Source organism: Ranitomeya variabilis, chromosome 2, assembly GCF_051348905.1.
Source record: "Ranitomeya variabilis isolate aRanVar5 chromosome 2, aRanVar5.hap1, whole genome shotgun sequence".
Taxonomy (NCBI): Eukaryota; Metazoa; Chordata; class Amphibia; order Anura; family Dendrobatidae; genus Ranitomeya; species Ranitomeya variabilis.
This window is the reverse complement of record NC_135233.1, coordinates 14,016,593-14,031,513: the sequence shown is the minus strand read 5'-3', so window position 1 is coordinate 14,031,513 and position 14,921 is coordinate 14,016,593. Positions and strand designations below refer to the sequence as shown.

Sequence of the window (14,921 nt, the reverse complement as noted above, 5' to 3'; positions counted from 1 at the left end):
GGTGGAGGGCAGGGAAGTCGGGAGGAAGGGTTCTGGGGGTTGTCGACTGAAACTGTCTCTGATGTTCTCAATCTTCTGCTTGAAAAATGAGGCAAAGTCTTCAGCTGAGATGAGTGGGGAGGGTGGAGAGAATTGAAGGTGTAGAATAACTGTTTGGGGTTGTGGGACAGGGAGGAAATAAGAGATGAGAAGTAGGTTTGTTTAGCTGTGGCGAGTGTGGTCTTGAAGGTAGTGAGGGACTGTTTGAATGCAATGAAGTGCTCGTTGGAGTGGGATCTTTTCCATCTGCGCTCTGCAGCCCTGGAAGCTCGCCTCAGTTCTTTGGTCAGGCGGGTGTGCCAAGGCTGTCTGTTGATTTTGTGAGCTTTGGTATGTGTGAGAGGGGCAACCGATTCCAAGGCTACAGCTATTGTGGTGTTGTATAGAGTGGCGGCGTCATCCGCATTGTGTAGGGAGCTTATGTCTGTGAGAGGGAGGAGGGATTCAGAAAGTGAGTGTAGATCAAGGTGTTTAAGATTTCTGCGAGGGTGTGCAAGTTTGTGGGGTGGGGATTGTAGACAGGGAGTGGAGAGGGAAGAGAATGTGAGCAGGTTGTGGTCAGAAAGAGGAAGAGGTGAGTTAGGGAGGTTAGATAGGGAGCAGAGGCGGGTGAAGATGAGATCCAGTGTGTGACCATCTTTGTGAGTGGCTGTAGAAGACCATTGAGTGAGGCCGAAGGAGGAAGAGAGAGATAGAAGTTTAGTGGCAGCTGAGAGGGAAGTGTCAATGGAGATGTTGAAGTCGCCCATGATGATAGTGGGGATGTCAGCGGCGAGGAAATGGAGTAGCCAGGTGGTGAAGTGGTCAAAGAAGGTGGTGGCTGGCCCTGGGGGATGGTAGATGACAGCCAGTTGGAGGTTGGAGGGGGAGTAAATGCGCACAGAGTGCACCTCAAAGGAAGGGAGGGTAACAGAGGGTGGCAGTGGGATTGGGGCGAAGGAGCAGTTATCTGACAGGAGAAAACCAACTCCTCCACCATGCTTGCTGTTGGGGCGGGGTGTGTGTGAGAGGTGGAAGCCACCATAGGAGAGCGCGGCTGGAGAGGCTGAGTCAGCGGGGATGAGCCAGGTTTCAGTGATGCCGAGGAAGGAGAGTTTGTTATTGATAAAGAGGTCCTGGATAAATGACAGTTTATTGCAGACAGAGCGTGCATTCCATAGTGTTCCGGAAATTGGGGGAGTGGGGGCTGGATGAATGGGTATGAGGTTACTGTTGTTGCGAAGACGTGTAGAGGATCGTGGCAGGGGATTAGAAATGAGTGTGGGGATGTGATGAGGAGGGCCAGGATTTGGGGATATGTCGCCAGCAATGAGGAACAGCAGACTGAGCGTTAGAAGGTGTGAGCTGGATAGGTCATGATGTGGCCGTGTGTGCCTGGAGAGAAAGGATTGTATGTGGAGGAACAGTTCTGTGGAGGAGGTGAGGTGGCTGGGGAGGATGGAGGAAGAAATAAATATTTCCTTACCGGGTGGAGGGATTACAGGAGATAGGAAGAAAGAGAGTAGTATGGGGGTGAATGTTAAAAGAAACCGGAACATTATAGTAGTTTTCTATTTCTTTACCTTCCAGTCAATTCCAGTCCAATTCTAGTCTAATTCATAGCAGTTAAAAATCTGCAGTTTCTAAGATGGTCAGACACGTCTGGTCAGACTCATGGCTTTGAATTTATGTGCACCTAAGGGCTCACAGCTGAGAGAGGATGTGGGCGTGTGTGTCCAGAGCACATGTTCACAGTTATGCCAGGTCATAAAGAGGGGGTGGGGTAGCTTGGCCACTCAGGTATGCAAGGAAGACACGAGAGGAGTGAAGTACGTAGGAATAGAAAAAAATGGGTAAGCAAAGCATGCAAGGTGAGAATTATATGCACTTCATATGGAAAGACATAGCAGAGAAAGCTGAGTAGGATAGCAGCATACCTGTGGGTATATTGCACAGCCCACGCAGTATATAGCAATGTGGGAATCATATCCCTGTTAAAAAAAAGAATTAAGATGAAAAAGTTATATACTCACCTTCCGTTGGCCCCGGATCCAGGTGAAGCGTTTACCGATGCTTCTCGCTCGCTCCGGTGCCAAGAGTGCATTGCGGTCTCGTGAGATAATGACGTAGCGGTCTTGAGAGACCGCTACGTCATTATCTCACGAGACCGCAATGCATGGAGCGGTCACCGGAGCGTCGCGAGGAGCGGGAAAGGCCGGTTCTGGATCCGAGGGCCCGACGGACGGTGAGTATATACCGATTTTTTATTTTTTAAATTATTTTTAACATTAGATCTTTTAACTATTGATGCCGCATAGGTAGCATCAATAGTAAAAAGTTGGCCACACAGGGTTAATAGCAGCGGTAACAGAATGGGTTACCCGCGGCATAACGCGGTCCGTTACTGCTGCCATTAACCCTGTGTGAGCGCTGACTGGAGGGGACTATGGAGCGGGCACTGACTGCGAGGAGGAAGGAGCGGCCATTTTGCCGCCAGACTGTGCCCGTCGCTGATTGGTCGTGGCCGTTTTGCCGCGACCAATCAGCGACTTGGATTTCCATGACAGACAGAGGCCGCGACCAATGAATATCTGTGACAGACAGAAAGACAGACGGAAAGACGGAAGTGACCCTTAGACAATTATATAATAGATAATACTGCCCCTATGTTCAAGAATATAACTGCTATAATACTGCCCCTATGTACAAGAATATAACTACTATAATACTGCCCCTATATACAAGAATATAACTACTATAATACTGCCCCCTATGTACAAGAATATATCTACTATAATACTGCCCCTATGTACAAGAATATAACTACTATAATACTGCTCCTATGTACAAGAATATAACTACTATAATACTGCTCCTATGTACAAGAATATAACTACTATAATACTGCTCCTATGTACAAGAATATAACTACTATAATACTGCTCCTATGTACAAGAATATAACTACTATAATACTGCTCCTATGTACAAGAATATAACTACTATAATACTGCTCCTATGTACAAGAATATAACTACTATAATACTGCTCCTATGTACAAGAATATAACTACTATAATACTGCCCCTATGTACAAGAATATAACTACTATAATACTGCCCCTATGTACAAGAATATAACTACTATAATACTGCCCCCTATGTACAAGAATATAACTACTATAATACTGCTCCTATGTACAAGAATATAACTACTATAATACTGCTCCTATGTACAAGAATATAACTACTATAATACTGCCCCTATGTACAAGAATATAACTACTATAATACTGCCCCTATGTACAAGAATATAACTACTATAATACTGCCCCCTATGTACAAGAATATAACTACTATAATACTGCTCCTATGTACAAGAATATAACTACTATAATACTGCTCCTATGTACAAGAATATAACTACTATAATACTGCTCCTATGTACAAGAATATAACTACTATAGCACTGCTCCTATGTACAAGAATATAACTACTATAATTCTGCTCCTATGTACAAGAATATAACTACTATAATACTGCTCCTATGTACAAGAATATAACTACTATAATACTGCCCCTATGTACAAGAATATAACTACTATAATACTGCCCCTATGTACAAGAATATAACTACTATAATACTGCTCCTATATACAAGAATATAACTACTATAATACTGCCCCTATGTACAAGAATATAACTACTATAATACTGCTCCTATGTACAAGAATATAACTACTATAATACTGCTCCTATATACAAGAATATAACTACTATAATACTGCCCCTATGTTCAAGAATATAACTACTATAATACTGCCCCTATGTACAAGAATATAACTACTATAATACTGCTCCTATATACAAGAATATAACTACTGTAATACTGCCCCTATGTGCAAGAATATAACTACTATAATACTGCTCCTATATACAAGAATATAACTACTATAATACTGCTCCTATGTACAAGAATATAACTACTATAATACTGCTCCTATGTACAAGAATATAACTACTATAATACTGCCCCTATGTACAAGAATATAACTACTATAATACTTCCCCTATGTACAAGAATATAACTACTATAATACTGCCCCTATGTACAAGAATATAACTACTATAATACTGCCCCCTATGTACAAGAATATAACTACTATAATACTGCTCCTATGTACAAGAATATAACTACTATAATACTGCCCCCATGTAAAACGATATAACTATAATACTGACACTTGGGGTACAGGATGGTGACACTTTTCATCGTTTTATGTTATGACTTCAATTAGTGAAGTGTCTCTTCCTCATTTATTTGTGCCTTCAGCTTTGCCATCAGATGCACCTCGCTCCTCCGTTTTCCTTGCCGGTCACGGTGTGGCAGTATTATATTAACTCCAAGTAAATCAAACTTCTGTGAAATCAAACTGTCCACTCAGAAAGCAACACTGACTTACAATCAATGTCACATGCTGTTGTGCAAATGGAATAGACAACAGATGGAAATTATTGGAAATTATCAAGACCCCCTCAATAAAGGAGTGGTTCTTCAGGTGGGGACCACAGACCACATCTCAGTACCAATGCTTTCTGGCTGATGTTTTGGTCACTTTTGAATGTTGGTTGTGCTTTCACACTCGTGGTAGCATGAGACGGACTCTACAACCCTACAACCCACACAAGTGACTCAGGTAGTGCAGCTCATCCAGGATGGCACATCACTGCAAGCTGTGGCAAGAAGGTTTGCTGTGTCTGTCATAGTGTCCAGAGGCTGGAGGCGCTACCAGGAGACAGGCCAGTACACCAGGAGACGTGGAGGGGGCAGTAAGAGGGCAACAACCCAGCAGCAGGACTGCTACCTCAGCCTTTGTTCAAGGAGGAACAGGAGGAGCACTGCCAGAGCCCTGCAAAATGACCTCCAGCAGGCCATAAATGTGCATGTGTCTGCACAAATGGTTAGAAACCTACTCCATGAGGATAACCTGGTGGCCCGACGTCCACAGATGGGGGTTGTGCTCACAGCCCAACACCGTGCAGGACGCTTGGCATTTGCCACATAGCACCAGGATTGGCAGATTCACCACTGGCACCCTGTGCTCTTCACAGATGAAAGCAGGTTCACACTGAGCCCATGTGACAGACGTGACAGAGTCTGGAGACACCGTGTGGAGCGATCTGCTGCCTGCAACATCCTTCAGCATGACCGGTTTGGCAGTGGGTCAGTAATGGTGTGGGGTGGCATTTCTTTGGAGGGCCGCACAGCCCTACATGTGCTCGCCAGAGGTAGCCTGACTGCCATTAGGTACCGAGATGAGATCCTCAGACCCCTTGTGAGACCATATGCTGGTGGGGTTGGCCCTGGGTTCCTGCTAATGCAGGACAATGCCAGACCTCATGTGGCTGGAGTGTGTCAGCAGTTCCTGCAAGATGAAGGCATTGAAGCTATGGACTGGCCCACCCGTTCCCCAGACCTAAATCTGATTGAACACATCTGGGACATCATGTCTCGCACCATCCACCAACGTCACGTTGCACCATAGACTGTCCAGGAGTTGGCGGATACTTTAATCCAGGTCTAGGAGGAGATCCCTCAGGAGAACATCCACCGCCTCATCAGGAGCATGCCCAGGCGTTGTCTGGAAGTCAAATACTGAGCATCATTTCCTTGTTTTGAGGCATTTCCATTGAAGTTGGATCAGCCTGTAACTTCATTTTCCACTATGATTTTGAGCACCAACTCGAGACCTCCGTGGGATATTAGTTGTGATTTACGTTGATCATTTTTAGGTGTTATTGTTCTCAACACTTTCCACTATGTAATGAATAAAGATTTACAACTGGAATATTTCATTCAGTGATATCTAGGATGTGGGATTTTAGTGTTCCCTTTATTTTTTTGTGCAGTGTATTATCGGGGAGCTGGACGCCGTTCGCTGACTGTCACAGTGTGTCAGTATTATATTATTGGGGAGCTGGGCGTTGTTCGCTGCCGGTCACCGTGTGGCAGTATTACATTATCCGGGAGCTGGACGTTGTTCGCTGCCGGTCACAGTGTGGCAGTATTATATTATCGAGGAGCTGAACGTTTTACACTGCCGGTCACAGTGTGGCAGTATTATAATATTGGGGAGCTGGACGTTGCTTGCTGCCGGTCACAGTGTAGCAGTATTACATTATCCGGGAGCTGGACGTTGTACACTGCCGGACACAGTGCGGCAGTATTATATTATCGGGGAGCTGGACGTTGTTCGCTGCCGGTCACAGTGTGGCAGTATTACATTATCGGGGAGCTGGATGTTGTTCGCTGCCGGTCACAGTGTGGCAGTATTATATTATCGGGGATCTGGACGTTGTTCGCTGCCGGTCACAGTGTGGCAGTATTATATTATCGAGGAGTCGAACGTTGTACACTGCCGGTCACAGTGTGGCAGTATTATATTATCGGGGAGCTGGACGTTGTTTGCTGCCGGTCACAGTGTGGCAGTATTATAATATCGGTGGAGCTGGACATTGTTCGCTGCCGGTCACAGTGTGGCAGAATTATAATATCGGGGAGCTGGACGTTGTTCGCTGCTGGTCACAGTGTGGCAGTATTATATTATCGGGGAGCTGGACGTTGTTCATTGCCGGTCACAGTGTGGTAGCATTATATTATCGGGGAGCTGGACGTTGTTCGCTGCCGGTCACAGTGTGGCAGTATTATATTATCAGGGAGCTGGACGTTGTTCGTTGCCGGTCACAGTGTGGCAGTATTATATTATCGGGGAGCTGGACGTTGTACACTGGCAGTCACAGTGTGGCAGTATTATATTATCAGGGAGCTGGACGTTGTTCGTTGCCGGTCACAGTGCGGCAGTATTATATTATCTGGGAGCTGGACGTTGTACACTGCCGGTCACAGTGTGGCAGTATTATATTATCGGGGAGCTGGACGTTGTTCGCTGCCGGTCACAGTGCGGCAGTATTATAATATCGGGGAGCTGCATGTTGTTCGCTACCGGTCACAGTGCGGCAGTATTATATTATCGGGGAGCTGGACGTTGTTCGCTGCTGGTCACTGTGTGGCAGTATTACATTATCGGGGAGCTGGACGTTGTTCGCTGCTGGTCACCGTGTGGCAGTATTATATTATCGGGGAGCTGGGCGTTGTTTGCTGCCGGTCACAGTGTGGCAGTATTATATTATCGGGGAGCTGGATGTTGTTTGCTGCCGGTCACAGTGCGGCAGTATTATATTATTGGGGAGCTGGACGTTGTACACTGCCGGTCACAGTGTGGGCAGTATTATATTATTGGGGAGCTGGACGTTGTTCGCTGCCGGTCACAGTGTGGGCAGTATTATATTATTGGGGAGCTGGACGTTGTTCGCTGCCGGTCACAGTGCGGCAGTATTATATTATCGGTGGAGCTGGACGTTGTTTGCTGCCGGTCACAGTGTGGCAGTATTATATTATCGGGGAGCTGGATGTTGTTCGCTGCCGGTCACAGTGCGGCAGTATTATATTATTGGGGAGCTGGACGTTGTTCGCTGCCGGTCACAGTGTGGGCAGTATTATATTATTGGGGAGCTGGACGTTGTTCGCTGCCGGTCACAGTGCGGCAGTATTATATTATCGGTGGAGCTGGAAGTTGTTCGCTGCCGGTCACAGTGTGGCAGTATTATATTATCGGGGAGCTGGACGTTGTTCGTTGCCGGACACAGTGCGGCAGTATTAAATTATCAGGGAGCTGGACGTTGTTCGTTGCCGGACACAGTGCGGCAGTATTATATTATCAGGGAGCTGGACGTTGTTCGTTGCCGGACACAGTGCGGCAGTATTATATTATCGGGGAGCTGGACGTTGTTCGCTGCCGGACACAGTGCGGCAGTATTATATTATCGGGGAGCTGGATGTTGTTCGTTGCCGGTCACAGTGTGGCAGTATTATATTATCGGGGAGCTGGACGTTGTTCGCTGCCGGTCACAGTGTGGCAGTATTATATTATCGGGGAGCTGGACGTTGTTCGTTGCCGGTCACAGTGTGGCAGTATTATATTATCGGGGAGCTGGACGTTGTTCGCTGCCGGTCACAGTGTGGCAGTATTATATTATCGGGGAGCTGGACGTTGTTTGCTGCTGGTCACAGTGTAGCAGTATTATATTATCGGGGAGCTGGACGTTGTTCGTTGCCGGTCACAGTGTGGCAGTATTATATTATCGGGGAGCTGGACGTTGTTCGTTGCCGGTCACAGTGTGGCAGTATTATATTATCGGGGAGCTGGACGTTGTTCGCTGCCGGTCACAGTGTGGCAGTATTATATTATCGGGGAGCTGGACGTTGTTTGCTGCTGGTCACAGTGTAGCAGTATTATATTATCGGGGAGCTGGACGTTGTTCGTTGCCGGTCACAGTGTGGCAGTATTATATTATCGGGGAGCTGGACGTTGTTCGCTGCCGGTCACAGTGTGGCAGTATTATATTATCGGGGAGCTGGACGTTGTTTGCTGCTGGTCACAGTGTAGCAGTATTACATTATCGGGGAGCTGGACGTTGTACACTGCCGGTCACAGTGTGGCAGTATTATATTATCGGGGAGCTGGACGTTGTTCGCTGCCGGTCACAGTGTGTCAGTATTGTATTACCGGGGAGCTGGACGTTGTACACTGCCGGTCACAGTGTGGCAGTATTATATTATCGGGGAGCTGGACGTTGTTCGCTGCCGGTCACAGTGTGTCAGTATTGTATTACCGGGGAGCTGGACGTTGTACACTGCCGGTCACAGTGTTGCGTCAGCTCTGTGTATATCTGGATAAATAGTTTCATCCTCCAGTCACTTCTAAAGCGGCAGATGTCTCTAATGATCTGCGATCACTCATCAGGTCCGGCCTGTGGTTCTTTGCACTATGGAGGAGTAATTCGTCATACTGATGCAGTCGCTGTGTTGAGCACTGATCCAGACCAGGACAGCATTGAGAGAGCAGAATTGCGAGCGCTGCTCCGGGGGAGAATTAATTTGTTGCGTAATAATGTTTTATCTCTATATTGGATGTAGCTGCTCCGTATAAACTGTTTTATACGAGCATTAACCCCTTGCCTGCCCCTTTGTGTTTCAGGTCATGGCAGACCATCACATTTGACCGACAGCCGACATGCTTCATCAGGATCGTAGGAACCCACAACACGGCAAACGAGGTGAGAGTTTCAGAACCCATCGTAGCCCCTCATGGGCAGAATAAGGTCCATTGTATATAGTTAGACTCAGAGCTGTACTCCTAGCTTGCCTGCTTCTCCAGTCACCTCCAGAGCTGTACTCCTAGCTTGTTTGGGGCTCCGATCACCTTGAGAGCTGTAGGCATATCTTGTCTATTGCTCCAGCCACCTCCAGAGCTGCACTTCTAGCATGTCTGGTGTTCCAGTTACATTCAGAGCTGCACTCATAGCTTGTGTGCTATTCCAGTCACCTTCAGAGCTGCACTCATAGCTTGTCAAGTGCTTCAGAGCTGCGTTTCTGTCTTTGTGCTGCTCCAGTCACCTCCAAAGCTGCGTACACGTTTCTTGCCTTGCAGTAGCTAAGCTCCTGTGCTCCTGCATTGTATTAGCAGGTTGTAGATACTGTGTGTGTCTCGTGTACACCGCGCCGGGCGTGAAAACTGCAACTCCCCGAATTGAGGACAGACGCTGCACCAGCAGGTGGACACTGGAATTACTCTGCAGCTCTAGCTGTGACTGGAGTAGAACAGGAGAAGGACACAAACGTTGCTGCGTGGTGAGCAGGACGCGCCGTGGCTCTTATCTGTGGCCGCCATGGTGTGTCCGCTGTCTTCGGACGCCCGTGCCGCTGGCACCGCTGGTTACAGGTTTCTCACGTTCCTGAGTTGCCTCCGGTGCGGCGGTCACAGCGCACTGCCCCTGATGTCGGAGAACGGCGCGTCACTTACACCACCAGCCGTGTGATTATTCTCCAAGCAGCCGGGAGATTGCAGTCATTATGGCGGACAATCTGTATGATAATATCCAGATGTGCAACGCCGAGTAATTACCAGTCCCCGCTGCAGACGACTGTCCCGCATTTAAAGGGACGGTAACGTGTATGCATCAGACATTCAGTAATGTCTTGTTTTGATGATTTTCCTTATGTTTCTGCTTTTATTAAAGCCCTGACAGAACACATTTTCAGATTATTACTCATGAGATCCACGCCCGAGCCTCTATATAGGATCCTCTGCTGCGCGGGATCCTCTGCTGCGCGGGATCCTCTGCTGTGGGGAACCTCTGCTGTGGGGACCCTCTGCTGCGGGCTCCTCTACTGTGGGGTCCTCTGCTGTGCGGGATCCACTGCTGCGGGCTCCTCTGCTGCGGGGACCCTCTGCTGCGGGCTCCTCTGCTGCGGGGACCCTCTGCTGCAGGCTCCTTTGCTGCAGGCTCCCTCTGCTGCAGGCTTTTCTGCTGCGCGGGGTCCCTCTGCTGCGCGGGGTCCCTCTGCTGCGCGGGGTCCCTCTGCTGCGCGGGGTCCCTCTGCTGCGCGAGGTCCCTCTGCTGCGCGGGGTCCCTCTGCTGCGGGCTCCTCTGCTGCAGGCCCCTCTGTTGCGCGGACTCCTCGGCTGTGGGACCTTCTGCTGCGCGGGACCCCCTGCTGCGGGATCCATCGCACCGTTTCGCACTTGCAACATTTCATGGGTTTCTCTCTTGTCGGAGCGCTGTGAACGTGTCTGTGGGCCCCTGACGGTCTTTCTTCATTATAGCTGCACACAGACGCACTGACATAGAGGGGGGAGGATAAAACCTGTTACCCCTGGTTTATTAAAGGGGCAGTCCTGCATTGTAGAAATGTACGATTTCCTTTACTAAAGACGGCCGCAGTGGACGGCGTCAAGCAAAGTTGCAAAAAAAGGTGGATGTGATCACGCAGTGGCGCGCGGTCAGGACGGCCATAGTTTGGGGGTGACTGGAGTGATGGTGGACCACTGCCTCCACAACGCAGTCTTTGATGGTGACAACCTCTGGGCTCGTCCTAGCAGTGGTTATGTTGGTGTCACCTGACTTCCGGCCATTTAACTCCCCTTTTTTGCTTCTGTTTCCAGGTTTTTCACTGCGTTCATTTCGAGTGTCCGGCGCCTACCATCAGCCACAAGGAGGATCCGGGTGCGGAGGTCTCCTCAAGCGAGCAGGCGGTGTCGATAACGCTGCGGGCATCCAGCATCAACTCTCTGCACACGGGGGCCGATCTGAGCGGCCGCAGTCAAGCCCCCTGAGCCCACGGCGGCCGGACATATGGCGGCGTCACGTTTGTAACCTCGTCGTAGCCCTCAATCTGTATTCCCGAGGACACCGCCGACTTCCGATGAATCTGAACGGCTCCCGGGAGAGAAAATTGCTGTTCAATCTTCATCAAGACCCCTATTAGCGCCCGTTCCTCATCGCGCTGTGTCCATAGGAACGTCAGTCCGTAATTGAGCAGATCTCAGCGCTGCCGCCACCGCGGACCGCCGCTAATTGAGAGCTGTATTAGCTTCTGGCCTCGTGAAGTTGGATTTGCCTCTATATTGATTTTTTATTTATTTTTTTCCCCCCCAATGTCACATAAGTCGTCAGACTCTCCGGAGTGGCTCCTCTCGCCCCCCAGTTATCACACAGATTACCAGCCGCCATCACCGCCGTGTACAGAAGCCTCCGAACACAAACCACCCACCGCGAGGACGGAGATAAAAGTAGCGGCTCAACGCCGGAGCACAAACCTGTGTCCGAGCACTTCCTGCGAGCGGCGGAGGAGGTAAAGCTGCTGCAGACATGGAGGCACAGGTCCGACACTGGCGCTCTGCTGCGGTGTGTTCCGTTATGACCGCCGGCCCGGGCCTCAGATCGGAGGAGATAAAGCTGCGGGAGACATGGAGACACAAGTCCGAGACTGGCGCTCTGCTTCTGTGTGTGCCGCCATGACCGCCGTCCCGGGACCCAGATCGGAGTAGATAAAGCTGCCGCAGACATGGAGGCACAGGTCCAACACTGGCACTACGCTGCTGTGTGTGCCGCCATGGCCGCCATCCCGGGACACAGATCGGAGTAGATAAAGCTGCCGCAGACATGGAGGCACAGGTCCAACACTGGCACTACGCTGCTGTGTGTGCCGCCATGGCCGCCATCCCGGGACACAGATCGGAGTAGATAAAGCTGCCGCAGACATGGAGGCACAAGTCCGAGACTGGCGCTCTGCTGCTGCTGTGTTCCACCATGGCCGCCGTCCCGGGACACAGATCAGAGTAGATAAAGCTGCCGCAGACATGGAGGCTCAGGTCCGACACTGGCGCTCCGCTGCTGTGTGTGCCGCCATGACTGCCGGCCCGGGCCTCAGATCGGAGGAGATAAAGCTGCCGCAGACATGGAGGCACAGGTCCGACACTGGCGCTCCACTGCTGTGTGTGCCACCATGGCCACCGGCCCGGGCCTCAGATCGGAGAAGATAAAGCTGCTGCTGACATGGAGGCACAGGTCCGACACTGGCACTCCGCTGCTGTGTTTGCCGCCATGGCCGCCGTCCCGGGACACAGATCGGAGTAGATAAAGCTGCCGCAGACATGGAGGCACAAGTCCGAGACTGGCGCTCCACTGCTGTGTGTGCCACCATGGCCACCGGCCCGGGCCTCAGATCGGAGTAGATAAAGCTGCCGCAGACATGGAGGCACAGGTCCGACACTGGCGCTCCACTGCTGTGTGTGCCACCATGGCCACCGGCCCGGGCCTCAGATCGGAGTAGATAAAGCTGCCGCAGACATGGAGGCACAGGTCCGACACTGGCGCTCCACTGCTGTGTGTGCCACCATGGCCACCGGCCCGGGCCTCAGATCGGAGTAGATAAAGCTGCCGCAGACATGGAGGCACAGGTCCGACACTGGCGCTCCACTGCTGCGTGTGCCACCATGGCCACCGGCCCGGGCCTCAGATCGGAGTAGATAAAGCTGCCGCAGACATGGAGGCACAGGTCCGACACTGGCGCTCCGCTGCTGTGTTTGCCGCCATGACTGCCGTCCCGGGACACAGATCGGAGGGCGGTGGCGGCACAACGGACACTGTTTATTGCACTAAACCTTACATTGCTGCACAGCAGAGCTGGAGCGGCGCAAGACTGCATTTTCTTAATGCTCCGGTACACTACAACATAAAAACCCGCTAAGAGATGGAGTCACATGGTAAACGGTTACAAGTTCTGCCCTATCACAGATGTCTGTATCTGGGACAGCTGAGGGCCCTTACATAGGTGATAATCCCGCTTTCCCAGACTCCTGAGCGTCACCACCTGTCTCCAATCCTACGGGATGTCCATTGATTTGAGTGGGGGCAATGTAATGAGCAGACACATCCTGACACCTTCCCCTGACAACCAGCAGTGACGTATTTATGAACCAGTTAGCTCAGGATGAGCAGATCTGCAGCAGAACATGGCAGGCCTGAAATACTCGTCATGAACCCGGGAGATCAGGCTGAGCAATGCACCATGTTCCTCCAGAATAGAGGCGCGCAGCACTGCAAAGAATGAGGGCATCACTGTGTCCATGAACCTCAGGATAAAAACACTTACAGGAGAATGGGGCAGTGCAAATATATGTGGGAAAGGACAGAATGAGCCGGGCAATCTATTCATGAAGCTGGAGGCTCAGGATGAGCAGAGAATAAGTACAAGCAGCTGTTCTGTTGCAAACGGTTCACCCACAGGGGCCCTGGGTGTCTGTTAGGGGCCCGGGTTGGGTCCTCTTTGTATATAATTGGCCTTGTATAGCAGATGTTTTCCTTTGTGTTACATTGTATATGATGTAAGTTATATTGTGTACCTGGTGTTACATTATAAAGAAGACTTTATACGTTGCGTCTCTTGGTCCTCGTGGGCGTGGTGTGGGGGACATGAGGGGCGGCTGCCTGAAATCCTGGAGAACTCGGCCCGGAGCCGTCCGCCCACGAGGAGTCCGTGTTCTCAGCAGTGGGAGACGACCACTAATGGCGGCAGTTACTTACACGTGGATTGCTTCGTCTGTTACGTCCTTCCCACTTCTGTCTTCCTCGCATGTCTTTCCCTTTCTTCCATCTTCTTCGTTCCTCCTTTCCTCCTTTTCAGTCCTCCGCTTCGGCCTTTGTCCTTCCTCTCTTTTTCCTCATTCCTCCTTTCCATTTATCTTGCTTCTTCCTCCCATGTCTTTCCCTTTCTTTCCATCCTCCTCCTTTCCTCTTTTTCAGTCCTCCATTTTGTCCTTCATCTATTTTGTCCTCTTTCTCACTTGCTCTTTCCCTTTTTTCCCCTCTTCTTTGTTCTTCCTCTCCATTCCTCTGCTTCTTCCTTACACGTTTTTATTCTTTCTCCCTCGCTCTCTCCATTTCCTTGTCCTCTTCCCTCCATTTTCTGCTCTTGTCCTGGTTCTGTCATTCTCTTCAGGAATCAGGGGGCTCAGGATGAACATCTCCCGGGTGGTGCGTAGCTGCAGATTATTAAGTTTAGATTCTCATCCCCCTCTGATATATACAGTATGACTCCTAAGCAAGCGATTGCTCCCATGACCTCTTTACAGTTGCGGTGCCCCACAGCCTTTTCCACAGCCGCTGTTCTGGCAGTCGGGGGCGAGCCCCTCTGTCCTCTCATGGGAATGAAATGCAAGTGCCCCCCACCCAGCGTCACACCTCCGTCTAACCAACATCATGGCAAGTGGCCCCCCATGCAGGTGCAGCCTCATACCGTCGGGTCCGGGCCGGCTCCAGCTCACTGGCCCCAGCTACCACCATAAGAAGAGACCCTTCATCTTGGTAGTCACGGCTGCGGCGGCTGCACTGGGGGTGTGATTGACAGCTGAGGTTCCACCACCTCCTGTGCCCTGTGTGATTGCTGCAGCGGGATGATGAGTGAGAGCCGCCATTCACTTCCCTGCTGCAATCAATTGTCC

General features: G+C 50.3%; 1 protein-coding gene across 3 annotated transcripts in view; it reads left to right on the top strand.

The window, feature by feature from the left end:
• The window catches only part of BTBD9 (BTB domain containing 9), a 143,216-nt gene extending 129,358 nt beyond the window's left edge, over positions 1–13,858 (top strand). For all 3 annotated transcript variants that reach the window (XM_077282026.1, XM_077282024.1, XM_077282025.1), the window contains 2 exons: positions 9,114–9,192; positions 11,082–13,858. In XM_077282026.1, coding sequence (XP_077138141.1) covers positions 9,114–9,192; positions 11,082–11,252 — 250 coding nt within the window. In that variant the 3' untranslated portion in view covers positions 11,253–13,858. The remainder of the gene's footprint in view (positions 1–9,113; positions 9,193–11,081) is intronic.
• Positions 13,859–14,921: the final 1,063 nt, after the last annotated feature.